Source organism: Parambassis ranga, chromosome 7, assembly GCF_900634625.1.
Source record: "Parambassis ranga chromosome 7, fParRan2.1, whole genome shotgun sequence".
NCBI lineage: Eukaryota > Metazoa > Chordata > Actinopteri > Ambassidae > Parambassis > Parambassis ranga.
The window spans coordinates 13,330,100-13,353,941 of record NC_041028.1 but is presented as its reverse complement, the minus strand read 5'-3'; the positions used below and the strand labels follow the sequence as shown (position 1 = coordinate 13,353,941).

At 44.4% G+C, this 23,842-nt stretch overlaps 2 protein-coding genes and 1 long non-coding RNA gene across 3 annotated transcripts; all 3 read left to right on the top strand.

The window, feature by feature from the left end:
• Window positions 1-256: 256 nt before the first annotated feature.
• LOC114439033 (uncharacterized) lies at window positions 257-693 on the top strand. The gene is made up of 3 exons (XR_003671012.1): window positions 257-369; window positions 451-555; window positions 625-693. It is a non-coding gene; the product is annotated as an uncharacterized LOC114439033 (long non-coding RNA).
• Window positions 694-5,973: 5,280 nt separating this feature from the next.
• On the top strand, window positions 5,974-6,830 carry LOC114438735 (ral GTPase-activating protein subunit beta-like). The gene is made up of 2 exons (XM_028410263.1): window positions 5,974-6,095; window positions 6,354-6,830. Exons 1-2 carry the CDS (start codon window positions 5,989-5,991, stop codon window positions 6,682-6,684), a joined length of 438 nt encoding a protein of 145 aa, XP_028266064.1. The 5' UTR covers window positions 5,974-5,988; the 3' UTR covers window positions 6,685-6,830.
• Window positions 6,831-14,287: 7,457 nt separating this feature from the next.
• LOC114438241 (ral GTPase-activating protein subunit beta-like) lies at window positions 14,288-20,934 on the top strand. The gene is made up of 4 exons (XM_028409449.1): window positions 14,288-14,431; window positions 19,262-19,419; window positions 19,678-19,826; window positions 20,258-20,934. The coding sequence occupies exons 1-4, from the start codon at window positions 14,288-14,290 to the stop codon at window positions 20,449-20,451; spliced, it is 645 nt and encodes a 214-aa protein (XP_028265250.1). The 3' UTR covers window positions 20,452-20,934.
• Window positions 20,935-23,842: the final 2,908 nt, after the last annotated feature.

Genomic DNA, 23,842 nt, shown 5'->3' with positions numbered 1-23,842 from the left:
TCAAACCGGAGACCCGCTCCGTCAGCTTCAGGCCTGGGGCGTGGCCCGTTTGCTCCTAGATGGTCTGACGACAGCGACTCCGACTGAGGAGATCTGCTGTGGTCTGGAGTTAAGGTAAGTGAAGGTAGAGGTAAGTCCATAGTGTAGAATTATCACTGTTAATTTGGCTGTGTAAAGATAAGTGACAATAACAAAATGTTCATCAGACTCAGTGTGTCTTCTAGTCTCTCCCCTCTCTCTCTCTCTCTCTCTCTCTCTCTCTCTCTCTCTCTTCTCTAACAGGTGGATTTTTAGCAGCTGAAAAGATTCAGGATTTCCTTGATAACAGAAGACCAGCTGGAGAGGGGGCCCTGTGTGTCAGTGGGCTCTGTAAGTAGTCCCCTCAGTAGGACCAGTGCAGAACTGCTGAAGCTAACAGCTCTGACTTTATGCTGATGATGTTTCTTACAGCATCAAAGCAGTCCAGTGAGAGGAGTGAGAATACGCCTCCATCCCGTCCTCTCACACACACACACAACAAGACAGAGACACCAGCGGTCCATGAGGCCACGTGAGGTGGGTTTCATACTCTCACATTTGTACTTCATATAACTGCTCAAACTAAATCACTGCATTTGTGTGCAGCTTCATGGACAGATGCTGTCCAGACGGTCCAGACTCCTCCAGAGGGACTCTTGAAGAAGATGGAGCAGCAGAAGATGTGGAACCAGGAGGACGTCTGGACAGCATCAGACCTTCTGCTGGCACGGTGGTGCAGTGGTTAGCACTCGCCTCTCAGAAGGGTCAGTAACAGCAGCTGGCCTCTCTCTGTGTGGAGTTCACATGCTCTCCACGTGCCAGGTGGGTTTTCCTCCGGGTTCTCCGGTTTTCTTCCACAGTCCCAAACACAAGCATGTTAGGTTGATCGGCAAAGAATCTGATTTTGTCAAGTGAATCTGAGTAAATAAACATTTAAATGCTATTCAATCTGTCATCATTTATAGTTATTACTGGTTAAGTTTGGTTCATCATATTACACATGATCAATTTAATTCATGTGATGATCCCTTGGAAGAGAGATTCGTCCATTTTGAAGTTTTTATTGTGGCACATTAACATGAATTGTATTGGCTTCAACCGGATCTAGTGTATTAATAACAAAGAGTTATGAGTATTGAACACTTATAATAAGTTAATTTTTGCAAAACATGTATTAAATGACATAAATACAGACAAGGTTATCAGGTTACTCTGTAAATTCAAAAAAACCCGGACTGCTCTTTAATAAAAGCTTAAAGACACTCAGAGGGTTTTTAGTGTTTTTCAGTGTATCGTACTTTTCAAATGTTGTTGTTGTTATGATAAATACCATGAATCTCAATCCAAGGAGCTGTGAGCCACCCAAGATATGACAAATACACTCGTTAGCACTTTAGCTCCATGCTGGTTCTCCTCCAGGGAGAACGTGTGAATAACTTGTGTGAATAACCTGTAGCCTCCAAAGACAGCACCACAATCAGTGGCCTCTACTTTACCCACTTTCAAATTATAAACAATGACATCACTGTCATTGTAATTTCATACATTACCATCACTGTAGTTTATAGTTTGTCAGCCTTCCCTCCTGGAAAACTGCATCTCTGGCTGTAGTTCTGAGGATTTTCTGGACTAATTCAAAGGATTTTAGCTGCTCATTAGTTTATAGTAACCTTTGTTTTACTATATACAGAAGTTACAAGTTACCCATGCTGTGTGATGAACTTGGTTTACAGTGTGGATGCATGCCCATGCAGTGATTTCCTATAGTATATATACCATATCAGTAGTGGTTTTTATTAACCATGTTATTTATATATAAAGGTTTTTGTTGTTGAGGGTTAAATTCCCAGCAGGTCTTATAGTTCCTAACTCTATTCATTGTCTGAATTTCAAGTCCTCCATGTCCAAATGCTGGAAAGCAGCAGAAGACAAAAAAAGTCACCAACAGAATTATATCAGACAGAGGAGATGCCGCCTGTGCTCATTCTGTAAACTTCAAGTGTATTCTAGTTGAGGGCCAGCAGAGGGCGCTTTGCACTTAAATTTATTAGTAAGCAGAACATGAGGGACTTTTAGGTGACAGGTAGGAGCATGCATGGGACTAACGATATAAGCACTCGGCTTTGTTTCTCTTCTTTCATATAGTTAGAGATTATTTAATAGGCTAATATATTTATATACATACGTAGTTTACGTTAAATAGGCAATAAATACAAATTTGTGTGTGTGTGTGTGTGTGTGTGTGTGTGTCCCCTCCTCTCTCTCTCTCTCTCTCTCTCTCTCTCTCTCTCTCTCTGGTGCTGCGGACACACACACACACGGAGTCAGACTCCCTCGCTTGTAGTTCGGGACTTTTTGTCGCTGAACTTTACTCTCAGTGCGTCGCTCATCACTCGGTGAGGAAACCCGCCGCTCCACCATGGACTGAAGCAGCAAAACAACAACAAAACAGCAAAAGTGTGGATACTCAGACGAAGACGAAGACGAAGAAGAAGCGCATTTTGTGCAGAGAGACGTTTCTGTGGGGTTGAGTTTCCATCATGGAAGAGGACGAAGGGCATCTGGAGAACGGGATCCACGCCACTAAAGACTCGGACCGACAGCAGCGGCTCCGGCTCTGCGTTTTAAACGAAATACTCAACACGGAGAGGGATTATGTTCGGACTCTGCTCTTCCTTCAGTCGGTAAGTAGAGAAGATTGAAGCAAGGCGTCTGGACTTGTAGAGTTTTCTAGAAGACGTTTCGCTGCTCATCCAAGCAGCTTCATCAGTTCTAACTGTTTGGTGGGGAAACATGGTTTATATGTGGTTACAGACCTATGTGGGTGGGTCTGGGTAAAACTTTAAAAAACTTACAAACAATAGCACTAAATGTTTCCATACTTACCTGTGATGTTCTGGCTGACTGGGCCAGGTGTGTCTAACGACTGGCTAACGACTATGAAACTGCCGGAGGGGGACTGGTTGACAGCCCTTTGTTCTTACTGTGAGTATGTGCAAACTTCCTGGGAATGGATGGAATCACTGCATTGTATGTGGTAGAATGATGATGTCTGAGGCCACCACCTCTGTTAAGGGAAGGTTTTTCCAGCTTAACATAGATGGCTTCCTTAACTCCTCTTTCATACCACCTTTCCTCCCTGTCTAAAATGTGAACGTTGTTGTCCTCAAAGGAGTGTCCTTTGTCTTTGAGGTGGAGGTGAACAGCTGAGTCTTGTCCTGAAGAGGTGGCTCTCCTGTGGTGAGCCATTCTTCCGTGGAGTGGTTGTTTAGTTTCTCCAATGTACAGATCAGAGCATTCCTCACTGCACTGGACTGCATATATCACATTGCTGTGTTTCTCCCTGGGAATCTTATCCTTCGGGTGAACCAGTCTCTGTCTCAGTGTTGTCATCGGTTTGAAATGGACCGGGATGTCATGGTTGTTGAAGATCCTGCGGAGTTTCTCTGATACTCCTGACACATATGGAATGGAGATGTTCTTTCTCCGCCTGGTGTTGTCCTTCTTCTTGTTGTTGGGGGGTCTTGTTTTTGTGGCTTTGATGAGTGCCCACTTCGGGTAGCCACATGTTTGCAGGGCCTTCCTGATGTGGTGTTGCTCCTTCTTCTTCCCCTCTGAGCTGGTGGGTACAGTTTGTGCTCTGTGCTGCAGGGTCCCGATGACTCCCAGTTTGTGTTCCAGTGGGTGGTGTGAATCAAACAATAGGTACTGGTCCGTGTGTGTGGGTTTCCTGTACACTTCCACATTGAGGCTCCTGTCCTCCTCAATATGTACTGTGCAGTCCAAGAAGGCCAGATTGTTGTCCTTGGTGTCCTCGCGAGTGAACTTGATGTTATTATCCACTGCGTTGATGTGTTCTGTGAACCGTTCCACTTCGTTAGTCTTGATTTTGACCCAGGTGTCATCCCAGGAAGTTTACACATACTCACAGTAAGAACAAAGGGCTGTCAACCAGTCCCCCTCCGGCAGTTTCATAGTCGTTAGCCAGTCGTTAGACACACCTGGCCCAGTCAGCCAGAACATCACAGGTAAGTATGGAAACATTTAGTGCTATTGTTTGTAAGTTTTTTTTAAAGTTTTACCCAGACCCACCCACTGAGGTCTGTAACCACATATAAACCATGTTTCCCCACCAAACAGTTAGAACTGATGAAGCTGCTTGGATGAGCAGTGAAACGTCTTCTAGAAAACTCTACAAGTCCAGACGCCTTGCTTCAATCTTCTCTACGTATGATGACCTGGATGACTGAGAATCTTCATCAACATCTTCAGTCGGTAAGTTTGACATCACGCTCCTCATGCTCGCTCTCGCCAAACTCCACTCGTAAATCTTGAGATTCGAGGCTCCCTTCTGTGTTTTAACCTGTGATCACTTCGCTCAGTGACTCGGCAGCTGAGCTAGCGACACACATTAAACGTCATGTGAAGATTTGCTGAAGGTTTGTACTGATGGGCGCTTGTTGGTTTGCATGTGTGGCTGATTTGTCAATGAAAATATTCGCGCATGTGGTTTTTCACATGAAGGCTTGGGGGCATTCACACCTCTTCATTGTGTGTTAAAGCTCAGCTCTGTTCACGCTGCCTTTGCAGACTAATAGGTATTCATGAGCCACCACGCCTCCCCCCTTCTTTTAACCTTCTCCCAGAGAGAGATAAGAAACCATTTCACCTTCCTTCATGTAACCTACTGTGCACCATCAGCTGCCTGATGAATACACGTCTGGGTGATTTTACACGCTGCCTGTTAGACACAGTGCAGAGCCCACCTGCAGGAAACCGATCACTTCCTCTGGTAGTTTTTTTGTCCTCCTCTCCTCCCTGCTTTTCCATCTGTGGTGAACTTCCAGGTGGCTCTATTTAATGTGGCATTATAAAGACTTTCACTATTTTGATTTACTCACTACACAGAAAGGTTAAAGGTCAGGGTCAGATACAAAACTTGTTTTACCTTTGACAGCTTTACTCGGCTCATCGGTAAAAAGACAGTTTTTGTGCTTTTTCCTCTTTCTACATCCGACACATATTTGTCAAGCGTGGTGCCCTGTTTCCTGTGTGCTGTCATGTGTTAAGGAACTTCCTCAAAGTTCAGCTCACTGTGGGGTGGTGTAACCAAGACGGTAAATGATGGTATTTTTTTGAGTTACACCCATAATGTTTGCACTTAATGTCACATCCTCTCAGTTACATGAACCTTATCTGGAGACAGACAGAGGGACGTCTTGGAGATTTATTTTTTTCTGTGGCCATCTGAAAGCTGTCAGTGCCCTCCACTGTGTTTCTTATGATCCGGTGTCCTTTGATATAAGCCAGCCAGAGGCGGGTGACAGAGAGCCGCGGGGATGACGTAGCTTTCTGGGATCCCATGCTGGGGATTTTTCCCAAAAAGAAAAAAAAAACAAGATCAACTTCAGGACCAGGGGACAAAAAGAGCATGTCCTGCAGCACTCCATCATGCATAAAATAGACTTTATTTTAATAATGTTAACAATCTGAGGAATTATCAATGATACAACCCTCTTTCCAACAAGTGTTTCTTCTTTAGGCTTAGGACTACATGCATGTCATTGACCTATTTCACAGTCATCCTTACATATGTGCACATACGGTGCTGTGCAAAACAAGCCTGCAGCTATCCTCTACAGTGTGAAGTTAAATGGATGTTCAAAGAGAAAAGAAACATCAGCCTCCATCACCACTGCCAACCCATCCCTTCCCTCAGCTGGAGCCAAGGCTTTGTCACCATGCAGCTCACTGTGGTGTTGATAAGGGAAGTCTGGCTGTGTGAGCTTAGAACATATGGTTTCAGTAAAGATATGGATTGAAGAAGGGAGGGAGGGGAGTAGGCCCACACTGTGAGGAAGCTGAAGCAGCCAGAAGTGGCATTTATTCATAATCACCGTATTGTTTTTTTTTTCTTAGCCGTTCCTTTTCAGGTATGTAGTGCCTCAGTTTCCAAGAATACTGACGCCCATGAACGTCATTGATTTTGTGTGTTTAGAGAACTTCCCGTTGTCTGATCTGTTGGCGGAAACCAGCACTGGCCTGGAAGCTAGCACAAGCAACAGCACCTCCTGCAGGTATTTAGAAGTTTACACTGTGCTGCCAGTATGAAGGAACGTGTAGTTCACGAAGCGTGTGCTGATGCACAGTGCACCAGATGCAATGGGCAGAAAAAAGGAATCGTGGCTGAGCTTTGACAAATGATACCGTGCTTTAAAGGAAGAGGCTACATAGAAAAAGGATTTAGACACCATTTTATGGTTGAGCTTTGTTGCTGACATGTATTCTCTGTTGCACCATATTATTCCCTGCCTTTCCCCCTCTTCCTGATGCAGGTCGGGGTTACTAGAAAAGGACGTTCCCCTGATCTTCATCCACCCTCTGAAGACAGGACTGTTCAGAATCCGCCTGCATGGAGCCGTTGGCAAATTTTATGTTGTTGCATTAACGTTGTGTGTGCGTCCTCCTCCAGGGTTCCTCGTGCGTCAAACGGTCATCAACGTGTGCCGGAGGAAACGCCTGGAAAGTGACTTGTACAACCCGCCTCATGTGAGGCGGAAGCAGAAAATAACAGAGATCGTCCAGCGATACCGCAACAAGCAGCTGGAGCCTGAGTTTTACACTTCGCTCTTCCACGAGGTGGGGGAGGGAAAGCCCCACCTCTAACCCCCCCTCCCCTCCCCCGTCTTGTCCTAACACTGGCTCACTACAACAACACACACACACTCGTATCTAAAACTCACACACATTTACAACTGCACGCACGCACGCACACACACACACACACACACACAGAATCTTTATATTTATACTGTACTATTTTGTTATTTATATAAATACATATATCAACACTGTTTGCCTTTGACTCTGAGATCAAAGTGTCAAAAACAAACAACAAAACAACAAACACATTCAGACGCCTGCTATAGTCTTCCTTGTGTGAACACAGGTTTGGCAGAAGCTGACTGAACACACACATTGTTAATAGTTTTTTTTAGTTATAGGACTCCTGTATTGTTTGAAAGCACTTTGTGCCAGGTCATCCCGTTATACAGCAGCCACTGCACTGAGTGTGTGTACATGGGCACATGTTTGCTTGTTTAACCAGTCGGTATTACACTTCAGCAGTCAGAACAACTGAAGCAATCTGAAGCGAACACAGTTTAGTTTTCAAACACTGTGTGAACTTACTGAGAGATCAGAGTCACTGTAAAAGCTGCATTTAAGACCTTCTTTTTACAGACTCCTCAGATCTCAAACATTTTCATGACTCATCTTTTTTTGTGCTGTTGATGTCGGCCGTCACCTTAGTTTACTAATGGTAAGTGCAGAAACTCTTTGCACTTGGATCACATTTTAAAAGAAGTTTGAAGCCTCTGCCAGTACCAAACAGATCCATTACACAGTTTTACTATTTGCTCCTCCACACAAAATCTATATGATGATCAAAGGCCAAAAAATACTCCATGTAGCTAAGAGCTACATGGCTAAGTAGCTAAGTAGCAAGACAACTTTTATTTGGCTCGTCAAAGCTGTAATGTTTAAACCCAGGGAGAGAATATTTACCCTTCACTTATATTCAGTTTGGATTTTTTTCATGTCTTTCTAATCAGTTAGTTTCACCATTGTTTACTGTCACTGTACTTTGGTTTGGATGGAAGCCCTCTCACTGTCTGCCTGTAACAATGTGAATCTATTTATCACAGAGATGGAACAGGGCGAGCACCTCTTTGTTATATCAGAATCTGAGTCTTAATGCACTGAGCACATTTTATGTTGATTTCTATTCTTTTTGGTTACCTTACATGTCTTTTTGTACCTTTGTCCATTTTGGAAGAAACACCCTGCTGAAGGAAGACTTTTATCTTGTGAATGAAGAAGAGGCGTTGTGGAGTTTTTAACCTGTCATGTCTAATTGTGACTCACTTTTTATGACAGTGCTGTATGCACATGCCTTCTTTGGAAGGAAAGTACATAAAACATGCTTCAAAGAAACTGCATACAATCAGCTACACATTGTATCCTGTTACTCCTCTGATGTTTGAGCATATTTAAGGATTTTCCATGTACAGAAGCAGAAGATGATGTGTAAATATAGGACAGTGTACGCCATTTACCAGCTATCTGTTGCATTCCTCGTTGGCTGAAAAGTTATGTGTGTATGCAACTATGTGTGGGAGGAAGGCAGTGGGTATTGAATGTAACATGCATCAATTAAAACTATTATTGACATTTTAATTCCTGCTATTCGTACCATTTGTCTTCATTTTTCCTTCTGATTATTTAACCTTTTGTGTGATTAACATTTCAGCAAGTCAGGGCACCATTTGGGGCCCCGTGTCAGTCAAGGGCCTCCGATGACTGACTTTAAACTCCAGCAGTGGTAATGTACAAAGTGTGTTCATGTTGAAGTTATATTATAGTTATATAGTTATTATATTATTTTTTAAAATATTTCAAAGATTATTTTTAGTTTCAAAATATTTATTGTTGGTGTCAGACATGATGAACAGTGTTTGGAGCGGCCCCCAGCAGGCTCTAGAATCACCCCAGGTTACAAGACTATGATCATTGTCCTTCCTCATATGAAGCAGTTATTTGCCATCACTTCCTCCCCTTCTTGCCATGGGTGAGTCCTTTTAGTTCACAGACAGTGTTTCACTGCATTATGACTACTTTTTACTGGTGATGACTTGATGATCACATGGATGAATTCTTAGTAAAAATCACACAACCACCTTGTCCCTGAGGGTGGACACAGGATGCAGCAGGAGGAAGAGGAGGAGGGGATGGGTATAGGAGGTCATGTAATGCTTCTTTACATATGGTCGCCCATCCTTGGCCATCCTCTTCCTCCTCACACCTTCTCTTTCTAAAAAGAAAGACAAATATACCACAATGAGGACACAAGAATCTATCTTTGGCAGCTGTTTTGTTTTACCACTCGGAGGTCTCCAGCGTCATCTTCTACGCTGTAGTGTGCTGGGGCAAAATCAAATAACACAGTCAGAGGGCTTTGACTGACTTTGTCGGCATTTTGTCTTGTGTTTGGACAAAGCAGAAACCACTTGTCCATCTGTTGGAGAAAACTGGCACAACTATTATGTCATCTTAATTATGAATACTGCTAATGCATTGAGGTTATTATTAAAATGAGTAAACTTTAATTTTATATATTCACCACCTTGCAGTCCAATAATTTATATCATCCATTAATTTTATGTATCAAAAGGCATCAAATTCAACTTCAGTCTTAATTAAATTAATGTTCTAATAAAAATGATGCATAATAATTAAACAGGGCCATTTGGTTGCATTAGGAATACAAGTACTCAGTATGGCTGTGTAAAGGACTGTTTGACTGTGACTGAAGATCATTTTCTATTTTTATGACATTTAGATTTCAAGACATACACACACCATATTTAATAAAATATAAAAATATGATCTAGGCTACTTAATGTAGTTTTAAAACAAAACAAGTTTTGAATTCCAAAGATGCGAATGAGTGGGTGTCATGGTAACCGGACAGAGGCTATATAAGGCTGCTGACCCTCCACACGCCGCTTTTTGCACCTGACCTCTGACACGAGCAGATCAAGGCAAAAAACTTGTGGAAGCTAAAACCTGAGCTGACAGCTGATCATCGGAGGATCATCGACAGAGCATCGGACAGCGACTTCTGGACCAACTACAGACAGTGTTAACTAAGCCTTGTTTGGCTGATAACACCTGGAGGATTTCTCTTCAGCGGGTGAACTTCTTCCTGAAGCTCCCGCCGCGAGCTGCCGGCTGAGATGGAGCAGCGGAGGGCTGGTAGGACTGAAATATTTTCTTCTTTTTTCATGACAAAATCAGTGATTTAGCCTCATAAACGCATTTAAAAGTATCCTAGCATGAAAGACTTGTGTGACTTTGCTAGTTTATGGGCGCACAGTTCACCCTCTGGGACCCAGTTTGTTGGTAAAAAGTCAAAAATCAACTTTCACTCGACGCACTCTTCGTGAAAACTGCTTGTTTGTTGGATAAAAGTCATCAGATTTCTCAGGGAAGCTGTGAAGCGCTATTAAGAGTGTTTAGCTCAGTTAGCTCCGATATGTTGACGCTGTCATGCTAACAGTGAAGCTACAGCTAACATTATGCTGCTGTAACATCACGTGTTTCTGTGTGAAACAGTGTTTGTTAAATGCATTATAATCATTAGTTTTTGCAATATAGTGTGATCAGGCAGGAAATGTGTGCAGATCAAAGCCAGGCTGTAGTGTAGCATGTCCTGCTGTGTTTGAGTAGATGTTTATTTTTGAAAAATGGACCATTAATAGTGTGTGTTACTTTGAACATGCAGTGATATGTATAAAAGGACCTCAAGCATTTATCATGATGCCACAAACGACTCAACTACATAATAAATGTTTGTGTATCATCATGATCTGTCAGTGTAACACAAACAGCCAATAACCAATAGCTAATCAATAACCAGTGATCCAGTGGTGTTAGCTGTGTTTCCTGTCAGATTACCTAATTTCTCTATGGTGATTAATACAATAATTCTTAATCTTAATCTTATAGTCATTCTCATGTCGTCATCTCAACACTAGCAGAACTCTCTCACTTTGACTCTTTGTTTGAACCTTTTTCATGTTTTTCTCCTCAGAGGACGACGACCTTGTCATCGAGCGTCCCCCAGAAGACCTTCCTGAGGACTTCCTGCTTCCTGAGGGCAACGATGACGACCGTGTCCCATACGAGGATGAGGGGGAGCCTCTCCGCTTGGGGAACTTCGTCTTCTGGTGGGATGATGCAGACTTTACTCAACTCCTTGGTTACATGGAGTGTGGTGAGGAGGAGGAGGTCGACATGGTGAACTGGGACAAGGAGGATTCTGGCTATGGTAGCATGATTGGGGACTCTGAACTCTCAGAGGACAAGGATGATGGGGACCCGTCCGGCTTGCAGAAATTCTTGGTGGCCTGGTGGAAGGATGCAGACTTTCCTCCACTCTTTGGTGACATTGAGTTTGGTAAGGAGGAGGAGGAGGAGGAGGAGGAGGAGGAGGGGGAGGAGGAGGAGAAGGAGGAGGAGGAGGGGGAGGAGGAGGAGAAGGAGGAGGAGGAGGTCGACGTGGAGGACTGGGACAGTGAGGATTCTGGCTATAGTAGCATGACCGATGACTCTGAACTCTCAGAGGACGAGGATGATGGGGACCCGTCCGGCTTGCAGGAATTCTTGGTGGCCAGGTGGGAGGATGCAGACTTTCCTCCACTCTTTGGTGACACTGAGTTTGGTAAGGAGGAGGAGGAGGAGGAGGAGGAGGAGGAGGAGGAGGAGGAGGACGACGTGGAGGACTGGGACAGTGAGGATTCTGGCTATATTAGCATGACCGATGACTCTGAACTCTCAGAGGACGAGGATGATGGGGATGACATGCAACCTCTGTCTCCCTTCCAGCAGGTCCTCTTGGAGGACCTGTCTGAGTCTGGGAGACGTGAGATTGCCGATGATGTCTCCATCATTTCGGTCTCTGGTGTTCATGAGGTCGCTGCTGGCGCTCCTCTGGTCCGCTTTGACTTTGGAAGCTTTGGAAGCGTCTCCCCTGAGGAGCCTGCTGCTAAACGACCAAAGTTGGACCTGCCCCAGGACTCCATGCCCTCCACTTCAGGTGCCAGCTCCACTGCACCAAGGATGATGGAGGAAGTCTACAGACACTCCGCACCCTCCACTTCAGGCGCCAGCTCCTCCTCAAACCGGAGACCCGCTCCGTCAGCTTCAGGCCTGGGGCGTGGCCCGTTTGCTCCTAGATGGTCTGACGACAGCGACTCCGACTGAGGAGATCTGCTGTGGTCTGGAGTTAAGGTAAGTGAAGGTAGAGGTAAGTCCATAGTGTAGAATTATCACTGTTAATTTGGCTGTGTAAAGATAAGTGACAATAACAAAATGTTCATCAGACTCAGTGTGTCTTCTAGTCTCTCCCCTCTCTCTCTCTCTCTCTCTCTCTCTCTCTCTCTCTCTTCTCTAACAGGTGGATTTTTAGCAGCTGAAAAGATTCAGGATTTCCTTGATAACAGAAGACCAGCTGGAGAGGGGGCCCTGTGTGTCAGTGGGCTCTGTAAGTAGTCCCCTCAGTAGGACCAGTGCAGAACTGCTGAAGCTAACAGCTCTGACTTTATGCTGATGATGTTTCTTACAGCATCAAAGCAGTCCAGTGAGAGGAGTGAGAATACGCCTCCATCCCGTCCTCTCACACACAAGACAGAGACACCAGCGGTCCATGAGGCCACGTGAGGTGGGTTTCATACTCTCACATTTGTACTTCATATAACTGCTCAAACTAAATCACTGCATTTGTGTGCAGCTTCATGGACAGATGCTGTCCAGACGGTCCAGACTCCTCCAGAGGGACTCTTGAAGAAGATGGAGCAGCAGAAGATGTGGAACCAGGAGGACGTCTGGACAGCATCAGACCTTCTGCTGGCACGGTGGTGCAGTGGTTAGCACTCGCCTCTCAGAAGGGTCAGTAACAGCAGCTGGCCTCTCTCTGTGTGGAGTTCACATGCTCTCCACGTGCCAGGTGGGTTTTCCTCCGGGTTCTCCGGTTTTCTCCCACAGTCCCAAACACAAGCATGTTAGGTTGATCGGCAAAGAATCTGATTTTGTCAAGTGAATCTGAGTAAATAAACATTTAAATGCTATTCAATCTGTCATCATTTATAGTTATTACTGGTTAAGTTTGGTTCATCATATTACACATGATCAATTTAATTCATGTGATGATCCCTTGGAAGAGAGATTCGTCCATTTTGAAGTTTTTATTGTGGCACATTAACATGAATTGTATTGGCTTCAACCGGATCTAGTGTATTAATAACAAAGAGTTATGAGTATTGAACACTTATAATAAGTTAATTTTTGCAAAACATGTATTAAATGACATAAATACAGACAAGGTTATCAGGTTATTCTGTAAATTCAAAAAAACCCGGACTGCTCTTTAATAAAAGCTTAAAGACACTCAGAGGGTTTTTAGTGTTTTTCAGTGTATCGTACTTTTCAAATGTTGTTGTTGTTATGATAAATACCATGAATCTCAATCCAAGGAGCTGTGAGCCACCCAAGATATGACAAATACACTCGTTAGCACTTTAGCTCCATGCTGGTTCTCCTCCAGGGAGAACGTGTGAATAACTTGTGTGAATAACCTGTAGCCTCCAAAGACAGCACCACAATCAGTGGCCTCTACTTTACCCACTTTCAAATTATAAACAATGACATCACTGTCATTGTAATTTCATACATTACCATCACTGTAGTTTATAGTTTGTCAGCCTTCCCTCCTGGAAAACTGCATCTCTGGCTGTAGTTCTGAGGATTTTCTGGACTAATTCAAAGGATTTTAGCTGCTCATTAGTTTATAGTAACCTTTGTTTTACTATATACAGAAGTTACAAGTTACCCATGCTGTGTGATGAACTTGGTTTACAGTGTGGATGCATGCCCATGCAGTGATTTCCTATAGTATATATACCATATCAGTAGTGGTTTTTATTAACCATGTTATTTATATATAAAGGTTTTTGTTGTTGAGGGTTAAATTCCCAGCAGGTCTTATAGTTCCTAACTCTATTCATTGTCTGAATTTCAAGTCCTCCATGTCCAAATGCTGGAAAGCAGCAGAAGACAAAAAAGTCACCAACAGAATTATATCAGACAGAGGAGATGCCGCCTGTGCTCATTCTGTAAACTTCAAGTGTATTCTAGTTGAGGGCCAGCAGAGGGCGCTTTGCACTTAAATTTATTAGTAAGCAGAACATGAGGGACTTTTAGGTGACAGGTAGGAGCATGCATGGGACTAACGATATAAGCACTCGGCTTTGTTTCTCTTCTTTCATATAGTTAGAGATTATTTAATAGGCTAATATATTTATATACATACGTAGTTTACGTTAAATAGGCAATAAATACAAATTTGTGTGTGTGTGTGTGTGTCCCCTCCTCTCTCTCTCTCTCTCTCTCTCTCTCTCTCTCTCTCTCTCTGGTGCTGCGGACACACACACACACGGAGTCAGACTCCCTCGCTTGTAGTTCGGGACTTTTTGTCGCTGAACTTTACTCTCAGTGCGTCGCTCATCACTCGGTGAGGAAACCCGCCGCTCCACCATGGACTGAAGCAGCAAAACAACAACAAAACAGCAAAAGTGTGGATACTCAGACGAAGAAGAAGAAGAAGCGCATTTTGTGCAGAGAGACGTTTCTGTGGGGTTGAGTTTCCATCATGGAAGAGGACGAAGGGCATCTGGAGAACGGGATCCACGCCACTAAAGACTCGGACCGACAGCAGCGGCTCCGGCTCTGCGTTTTAAACGAAATACTCAACACGGAGAGGGATTATGTTCGGACTCTGCTCTTCCTTCAGTCGGTAAGTAGAGAAGATTGAAGCAAGGCGTCTGGACTTGTAGAGTTTTCTAGAAGACGTTTCGCTGCTCATCCAAGCAGCTTCATCAGTTCTAACTGTTTGGTGGCTAACGACTATGAAACTGCCGGAGGGGGACTGGTTGACAGCCCTTTGTTCTTACTGTGAGTATGTGCAAACTTCCTGGGAATGGATGGAATCACTGCATTGTATGTGGTAGAATGATGATGTCTGAGGCCACCACCTCTGTTAAGGGAAGGTTTTTCCAGCTTAACATAGATGGCTTCCTTAACTCCTCTTTCATACCACCTTTCCTCCCTGTCTAAAATGTGAACGTTGTTGTCCTCAAAGGAGTGTCCTTTGTCTTTGAGGTGGAGGTGAACAGCTGAGTCTTGTCCTGAGGAGGTGGCTCTCCTGTGCTGAGCCATTCTTCTGTGGAGTGGTTGTTTAGTTTCTCCAATGTACAGATCAGAGCATTCCTCACTGCACTGGACTGCATATATCACATTGCTGTGTTTCTCCCTGGGAATCTTATCCTTCGGGTGAACCAGTCTCTGTCTCAGTGTTGTCATCGGTTTGAAATGGACCGGGATGTCATGGTTGTTGAAGATCCTGCGGAGTTTCTCTGATACTCCTGACACATATGGAATGGAGATGTTCTTTCTCCGCCTGGTGTTGTCCTTCTTCTTGTTGTTGGGGGGTCTTGTTTTTGTGGCTTTGATGAGTGCCCACTTCGGGTAGCCACATGTTTGCAGGGCCTTCCTGATGTGGTGTTGCTCCTTCTTCTTCCCCTCTGAGCTGGTGGGTACAGTTTGTGCTCTGTGCTGCAGGGTCCTGATGACTCCCAGTTTGTGTTCCAGTGGGTGGTGTGAATCAAACAATAGGTACTGGTCCGTGTGTGTGGGTTTCCTGTACACTTCCACATTGAGGCTCCTGTCCTCCTCAATATGTACTGTGCAGTCCAAGAAGGCCAGATTGTTGTCCTTGGTGTCCTCGCGAGTGAACTTGATGTTATTATCCACTGCGTTGATGTGTTCTGTGAACCGTTCCACTTCGTTAGTCTTGATTTTGACCCAGGTGTCATCCCAGGAAGTTTACACATACTCACAGTAAGAACAAAGGGCTGTCAAGTCCACCTCAAACCCCAGTATATACCAGCAGTACAGCGGCAGCCGGTGACCACCAAAACTGTACGGAGGTGGACACCGGAAGCCCTGGAGACCCTGCAGGGATGTTTTGAGGTGACTGACTGGGATGTGTTCTGTGACACTCACGGTGAGGATGTAGACACACTCACAGACTGTATCACAGAATATGTTAATTTTTGCACAGATTCTCTAATCCCCACCAGGTCAATACGCTGCTTTCCAAACAGAGGGGAGATGAGGAGGGCCCAGGCAGAGGTGAAGGAGAAGATTGGAGAGGGCAAGGAGAGCTACAGGAGGAAGCTGGAGAGCCAACTTGCCCGGAACAACTTGAGGGAGGTATGGAGTGGCATGCGAACCATCACCGGCCACAATAGGATCTCCGACCAGCTGATGGATGGAGATCTGCAGGAGGCCAACCAGCTGAACCTGTTTTTCAACAGGTTTGATAGTCCACTCCCTGACCACCCTCCCCCTCCCCCTCCCTGTGATGCACCATTAACACCTGTCAATAACAACAATGTACCTCCTCCTCCTCCCTCTCCCCCTAACCATACTAACCAGTTTCACCTTCCCATCAATAACATCACCCTGCCCCCCTTACCCCACCTTCCATTAACAACCCCCCACCCTCCCCCATCAGATCTCTCTCTCTGCTCTTCTGTGTCCACAGTTACCATCACCACAGAGGATGTGAGGAGGGAGTTCAGTCGACTACGACCGGGAAAAGCTGCAGGACCGGACGGACTCAGCCCCAGAGTACTCAGGGACTGCGCCACACAGCTGTGTGGGGTCTTCCAGCACATCTTCTCCCTGAGTCTGAGCCTGATGACTGTCCCTGCCCTGTGGAAGACAACATGCCTTGTTCCTGTGCCCAAGACCAAACATCCAAGCACACACAGCGACTACAGACCAGTTGCTCTGACTTCACATGTGATGAAGTCTCTGGAGAGGCTGGTCCTGAAACACCTGCGTGCTGTTGTGGAACCATCGCTGGACCCCCTGCAGTTTGCTTACCAGCCCCGTATTGGAGTGGAGGACGCCATCATCTACCTGCTGCACAGAGCACACACCTACTTGGAGGAGGCAGGTAACACTGTTAGAATCATGTTCTTTGATTTTTCCAGTGCGTTTAACACCGTGCAGCCTGCCCTTTTGAATAGGAAGCTCCTGGACATGCAGGTAGAGACCCCACTGGTCACCTGGATCACTAACTATCTTACAGGTCGACCACAATTTGTGAGGCTGAGGAACACCGTCTCGGACACGATAGTGAGCAGCACGGGGGCACCCCAGGGCACGGTACTGTCTCCATTCCTGTTCACACTCTATACATCGGACTTCAGACACTGCTCACAGTCCTGCCACCTGCAGAAGTTCTCGGATGACTCTGCCATTGTGGGCTGTACCAGCAGAGGTCGGGAGGCGGAGTATATGAGTGTGGTGGACAGCTTTGTGGAGTGGTGCGGACAGAACCACCTGCAGCTGAATGTCACAAAGACAAGAGAGCTGGTGGTGGACTTCAGGAAGCACCAGACACTCCCTAACCCGGTCAGCATCAAGGGTACCAACGTGGACATTGTGGACAGCTACAAATACCTGGGTGTCCACATTGACCACAAACTGGACTGGTCCACAAACGCAGAGGCAATATACAGGAAGGGACAGAGTCGCCTGTATCTACTGAGGAGACTCAGGTCCTTTAACGTCTGCCAGACCATGCTGCAGATGTTTTACCACTCGGTGGTCTCCAGCGTCATCTTCTACGCTGTAGTGTGCTGGGGCAGCAGGATGAAGGCGGCCGACACCAACAGACTCAACAAGCTCATTAGGAAGGCTGGCTCGGTGCTGGGAGTGGAGCTGGAGTCTGTGGTGGAGGTGACAGAGAGGAGGATACTGAGGAAACTCCTCAGTATTCGTAACAACACGTCTCACCCCCTGCACGACACACTGCTGTCCTACAGGAGCACATTCAGCGGTAGACTGAGACTACCGAGGAGCAGCACAGAACGCCACAGGAGGTCCTTCCTGCCAGTGGCCATCAGACTGTATAACTCCTCCCCTTTCTGTAGGGAGAAGCGCTAGATAATCATGTCAGGCATCACTGTCATTCCTATATTATGTTTACTTAGCACCTTACATCTCCATATTGTATCCATGTATCATATATTGTGCTCATACCGCGTACTGTACTCTTTTTGGATTATAGTGACACTTATACTCTGTACTTAACTGCATTTAATGTAACTTAATACCTCTGGCACAAGAATTTCCTTCGGGATTAATAAAGTTTTATCTTATCTTATCTTATCAACCAGTCCCCCTCCGGCAGTTTCATAGTCGTTAGCCAGTCGTTAGACACACCTGGCCCAGTCAGCCAGAACATCACAGGTAAGTATGGAAACATTTAGTGCTATTGTTTGTAAGTTTTTTTTAAAGTTTTACCCAGACCCACCCACATAGGTCTGTAACCACATATAAACCATGTTTCCCCACCAAACAGTTAGAACTGATGAAGCTGCTTGGATGAGCAGCGAAACGTCTTCTAGAAAACTCTACAAGTCCAGACGCCTTGCTTCAATCTTCTCTACGTATGATGACCTGGATGACTGAGAATCTTCATCAACATCTTCAGTCGGTAAGTTTGACATCACGCTCCTCATGCTCGCTCTCGCCAAACTCCACTCGTAAATCTTGAGATTCGAGGCTCCCTTCTGTGTTTTAACCTGTGATCACTTCGCTCAGTGACTCGGCAGCTGAGCTAGCAACACACATTAAACGTCATGTGAAGATTTGCTGAAGGTTTGTACTGATGGGCGCTTGTTGGTTTGCATGTGTGGCTGATTTGTCAATGAAAATATTCGCGCATGTGGTTTTTCACATGAAGGCTTGGGGGCATTCACACCTCTTCATTGTGTGTTAAAGCTCAGCTCTGTTCACGCTGCCTTTGCAGACTAATAGGTATTCATGAGCCACCACGCCTCCCCCCTTCTTTTAACCTTCTCCCAGAGAGAGATAAGAAACCATTTCACCTTCCTACATGTAACCTACTGTGCACCATCAGCTGCCTGATGAATACACGTCTGGGTGATTTTACACGCTGCCTGTTAGACACAGTGCAGAGCCCACCTGCAGGAAACCGATCACTTCCTCTGGTAGTTTTTTTGTCCTCCTCTCCTCCCTGCTTTTCCATCTGTGGTGAACTTCCAGGTGGCTCTATTTAATGTGGCATTATAAAGACTTTCACTATTTTGATTTACTCACTACACAGAAAGGTTAAAGGTCAGGGTCAGATACAAAACTATACTATACAAGACCTATTTCACAGTCATCCTTACATATGTGCACATACGGTGCTGTGCAAAACAAGCCTGCAGCTATCCTCTACAGTGTGAAGTTAAATGGATGTTCAAAGAGAAAAGAAACATCAGCCTCCATCACCACTGCCAATCTTTAGTGAACCCCCCCCCCCAACCCATCCCTTCCCTCAGCTGGAGCCAAGGCTTTGTCACCATGCAGCTCACTGTGGTGTTGATAAGGGAAGTCTGGCTGTGTGAGCTTAGAACATATGGTTTCAGTAAAGATATGGATTGAAGAAGGGAGGGAGGGGAGTAGGCCCACACTGTGAGGAAGCTGAAGCAGCCAGAAGTGGCATTTATTCATAATCACCGTATTGTTTTTTTTTTCTTAGCCGTTCCTTTTCAGGTATGTAGTGCCTCAGTTTCCCAGAATACTGACGCCCATGAACGTCATTGATTTTGTGTGTTTAGAGAACTTCCCGTTGTCTGATCTGTTGGCGGAAACCAGCACTGGCCTGGAAGCTAGCACAAGCAACAGCACCTCCTGCAGGTATTTACAAGTTTACACTGTGCTGCCAGTATGAAGGAACGTGTAGTTCACGAAGCGTGTGCTGATGCACAGTGCACCAGATGCAATGGGCAGAAAAAAGGAACCGTGGCTGAGCTTTGACAAATGATACCGTGCTTTAAAGGAAGAGGCTACATAGAAAAAGGATTTAGACACCATTTTATGGTTGAGCTTTGTTGCTGACATGTATTCTCTGTTGCACCATATTATCCCCTGCCTTTCCCCCTCTTCCTGATGCAGGTCGGGGTTACTAGAAAAGGACGTTCCCCTGATCTTCATCCACCCTCTGAAGACAGGACTGTTCAGAATCCGCCTGCATGGAGCCGTTGGCAAATTCGGCATGGTTATTCCCCTGGTGGACGGCATGGTGGTCAGCCGCAGAGCTCTAGGTAAAAGCTTACATTGCTCCTTCTGACTTGCCCCTTCTTTCCTACAACACCTCTTTTGTTGCCCTTTATAGAAAGCACAGTCTTTACACAGTGCAGGAGGTAGTCTCTTCACTTATAATGTACACACATTAATAGATTATGGCTGGTGAAACTGTACAGGAAGTAGTAGCATGAGTGTTCTTGCAGCTGAGCTTGCATCACTCCTGCAGGATACAGTGTACCATCACTAAAGGCTCTATATGCGAGCAGGTTCTGCCAAGACAGTGTGAAGAAAGTCTTGGTTTGTCTATCAAAGTACATCATGCAAGACAATGTTCCTGCTCAAATTGCAGTTTGTCTCATGTCACACATGTCAAAAGATTTTGATCAGTCAGTCTCGTTATTGCATTTTTATGCTGTTGCATTAACGTTGTGTGTGCGTCCTCCTCCAGGGTTCCTCGTGCGTCAAACGGTCATCAACGTGTGCCGGAGGAAACGCCTGGAAAGTGACTTGTACAACCCGCCTCATGTGAGGCGGAAGCAGAAAATAACAGAGATCGTCCAGCGATACCGCAACAAGCAGCTGGAGCCTGAGTTTTACACTTCGCTCTTCCACGAGGTGGGGGAGGGAAAGCCCCACCTCTAACCCCCCCCCTCCCCTCCCCAGTCTTGTCCTAACACTGGCTCACTACAACAACACACACACACTCGTATCTAAAACTCACACACATTTACAACTGCACGCACACACACACACACACACACACACACACACAGAATCTTTATATTTATACTGTACTATTTTGTTATTTATATAAATACATATATCAACACTGTTTGCCTTTGACTCTGAGATCAAAGTGTCAAAAAACATGCCAAGGTGGGAAAAAAACTACATTTCTGTGTTGCTGCCGCTCACTGAAGATCTGAACGGCTGAAGTTCAGCAGTGACCGTCGCTCCTCGTTTAGGCTCATGCTTCGTGGCAAAAGAGTTTCTGCTTGTCTTTAACTGCAATACAATAGTTACACTGTTGGCCTTTCTGAACCTGTAAAAAAAGTTTGTCCTTTACATCTTGTTCTATGAATGAATTTCCTGAGGTTTGGTAATACAGAGTTGTGTCCAAAATCAGATCTGCATACCCGTTTTTGTTTCAGTCAAACAAATGCATGGTTGGATTTTTGCCAAGGAGATAAAACATACAAGCATCATAAAAATGCTTTTTAAGACAGGTGGCTTCAAGAAAACGCATTTATTCTAATTCTACAACAAACACATTCAGACGCCTGCTATAGTCTTCCTTGTGTGAACACAGGTTTGGCAGAAGCTGACTGAACACACACATTGTTAATAGTTTTTTTTAGTTATAGGACTCCTGTATTGTTTGAAAGCACTTTGTGCCAGGTCATCCCGTTATACAGCAGCCACTGCACTGAGTGTGTGTACATGGGCACATGTTTGCTTGTTTAACCAGTCGGTATTACACTTCAGCAGTCAGAACAACTGAAGCAATCTGAAGCGAACACAGTTAGTTTTCAAACACTGTGTGAACTTACTGAGAGATCAGAGTCACTGTAAAAGCTGCATTTAAGACCTTCTTTTTACAGACTCCTCAGATCTCAAACATTTTCATGACTCATCTTTTTTTGTGCTGTTGATGTCGGCCGTCACCTTAGTTTACTAATGGTAAGTGCAGAAACTCTTTGCACTTGGATCACATTTTAAAAGAAGTTTGAAGCCTCTGCCAGTACCAAACAGATCCATTACACAGTTTTACTATTTGCTCCTCCACACAAAATCTATATGATGATCAAAGGCCAAAAAATACTCCATGTAGCTAAGAGCATGAGGCAATTTTTATTTTGGCTCGTCAAAGCTGTAATGTTTAAACCCAGGGAGAGAATATTTACCCTTCACTTATATTCAGTTTGGATTTTTTCATGTCTTTCTAATCAGTTAGTTTCACCGTTGTTTACTGTCACTGTACTTTGGTTTGGATGGAAGCCCTCTCACTGTCTGCCTGTAACAATGTGAATCTATTTATCACAGAGATGGAACAGGGCGAGCACCTCTTTGTTATATCAGAATCTGAGTCTTAATGCACTGAGCACATTTTATGTTGATTTCTATTCTCTTTGGTTACCTTACATGTCTTTTTGTACCTTTGTCCATTTTGGAAGAAACACCCTGCTGAAGGAAGACTTTTATCTTGTGAATGAAGAAGAGGCGTTGTGGAGTTTTTAACCTGTCATGTCTAATTGTGACTCACTTTTTATGACAGTGCTGTATGCACATGCCTTCTTTGGAAGGAAAGTACATAAAACATGCTTCAAAGAAACTGCATACAATCAGCTACACATTGTATCCTGTTACTCCTCTGATGTTTGAGCATATTAAGGATTTTCCATGTACAGAAGCAGAAGATGATGTGTAAATATAGGACAGTGTACGCCATTACCAGCTAGCTGTTGCATTCCTCGTTGGCTGAAAAGTTATGTGTGTATGCAACTATGTGTGGGAGGAAGGCAGTGGGTATTGAATGTAACATGCATCAATTAAAACTATTATTGACATTTTAATTCCTGCTATTCGTACCATTTGTCTTCATTTTCCTTCTGATTATTTAACCTTTTGTGTGATTAACATTTCAGCAAGTCAGGCACCATTTGGGGCCCCGTGTCAGTCAAGGACCTCCGATGACTGACTTTAAACTCCAGCAGTGGTAATGTACAAAGTGTGTTCATGTTGAAGTTATATTATAGTTATATAGTTATTATATTATTTTGAAAATATTTCAAAGATTATTTTTAGTTTCAAAATATTTATTGTTGGTGTCAGACATGATGAACAGTGTTTGGAGCGGCCCCCAGCAGGCTCTAGAATCACCCCAGGTTACAAGACTATGATCATTGTCCTTCCTCATATGAAGCAGTTATTTGCCATCACTTCCTCCCCTTCTTGCCATGGGTGAGTCCTTTTAGTTCACAGACAGTGTTTCACTGCATTATGACTACTTTTTACTGGTGATGACTTGATGATCACATGGATGAATTCTTAGTAAAAATCAATAACACAGTCAGAGGGCTTTGACTGACTTTGTCGGCATTTTGTCTTGTGTTTGGACAAAGCAGAAACCACTTGTCCATCTGTTGGAGAAAACTGGCACAACTATTATGTCATCTTAATTATGAATACTGCTAATGCATTGAGGTTATTATTAAAATGAGTAACTTTAATTTATATATTCACCACCTTGCAGTCCAATAATTTATATCATCCATTAATTTATGTATCAAAAGGCATCAAATTCAACTTCAGTCTTAATTAAATTAATGTTCTAATAAAAATGATGCATAATAATTAAACAGGGCCATTTGGTTGCATTAGGAATACAAGTACTCAGTATGGCTGTGTAAAGGACTGTTTGACTGTGACTGAAGATCATTTCTATTTTTATGACATTAGATTTCAAGACATACACACACCATATTTAATAAAATATAAAAATATGATCTAGGCTACTTAATGTAGTTTTAAAACAAAACAAGTTTTGAATTCCAAAGATGCAAATGAGTGGGTGTCATGGTAACCGGACAGAGGCTATATAAGGCTGCTGACCCTCCACACGCTGCTTTTTGCACCTGACCTCTGACACGAGCAGATCAAGGCAAAAAACTTGTGGAAGCTAAAACCTGAGCTGACAGCTGATCATCGGAGGATCATCGACAGAGCATCGGACAGCGACTTCTGGACCAACTACAGACAGTGTTAACTAAGCCTTGTTTGGCTGATAACACCTGGAGGATTTCTCTTCAGCGGGTGAACTTCTTCCTGAAGCTCCCGCCGCGAGCTGCCGGCTGAGATGGAGCAGCGGAGGGCTGGTAGGACTGAAATATTTTCTTCTTTTTTCATGACAAAATCAGTGATTTAGCCTCATAAACACATTTAAAAGTATCCTAGCATGAAAGACTTGTGTGACTTTGCTAGTTTATGGGCGCACAGTTCACCCTCTGGGACCCAGTTTGTTGGTAAAAAGTCA

Bases quoted from the DNA above. Each gene is read 5' to 3' on its own strand.
- LOC114438735 (XM_028410263.1), top strand. From the start codon at position 5,989: ATGAACGTCATTGATTTTGTGTGTTTAGAGAACTTCCCGTTGTCTGAT. The intron at 6,096-6,353 runs GTATTTAGAAGT...TTCCTGATGCAG, and splicing joins AGCAACAGCACCTCCTGCAG to GTCGGGGTTACTAGAAAAGG.
- LOC114438241 (XM_028409449.1), top strand. From the start codon at position 14,288: ATGGAAGAGGACGAAGGGCATCTGGAGAACGGGATCCACGCCACTAAA. The intron at 14,432-19,261 runs GTAAGTAGAGAA...TTTTTTTCTTAG, and splicing joins CTCTGCTCTTCCTTCAGTCG to CCGTTCCTTTTCAGGTATGT. The intron at 19,420-19,677 runs GTATTTACAAGT...TTCCTGATGCAG, and splicing joins AGCAACAGCACCTCCTGCAG to GTCGGGGTTACTAGAAAAGG.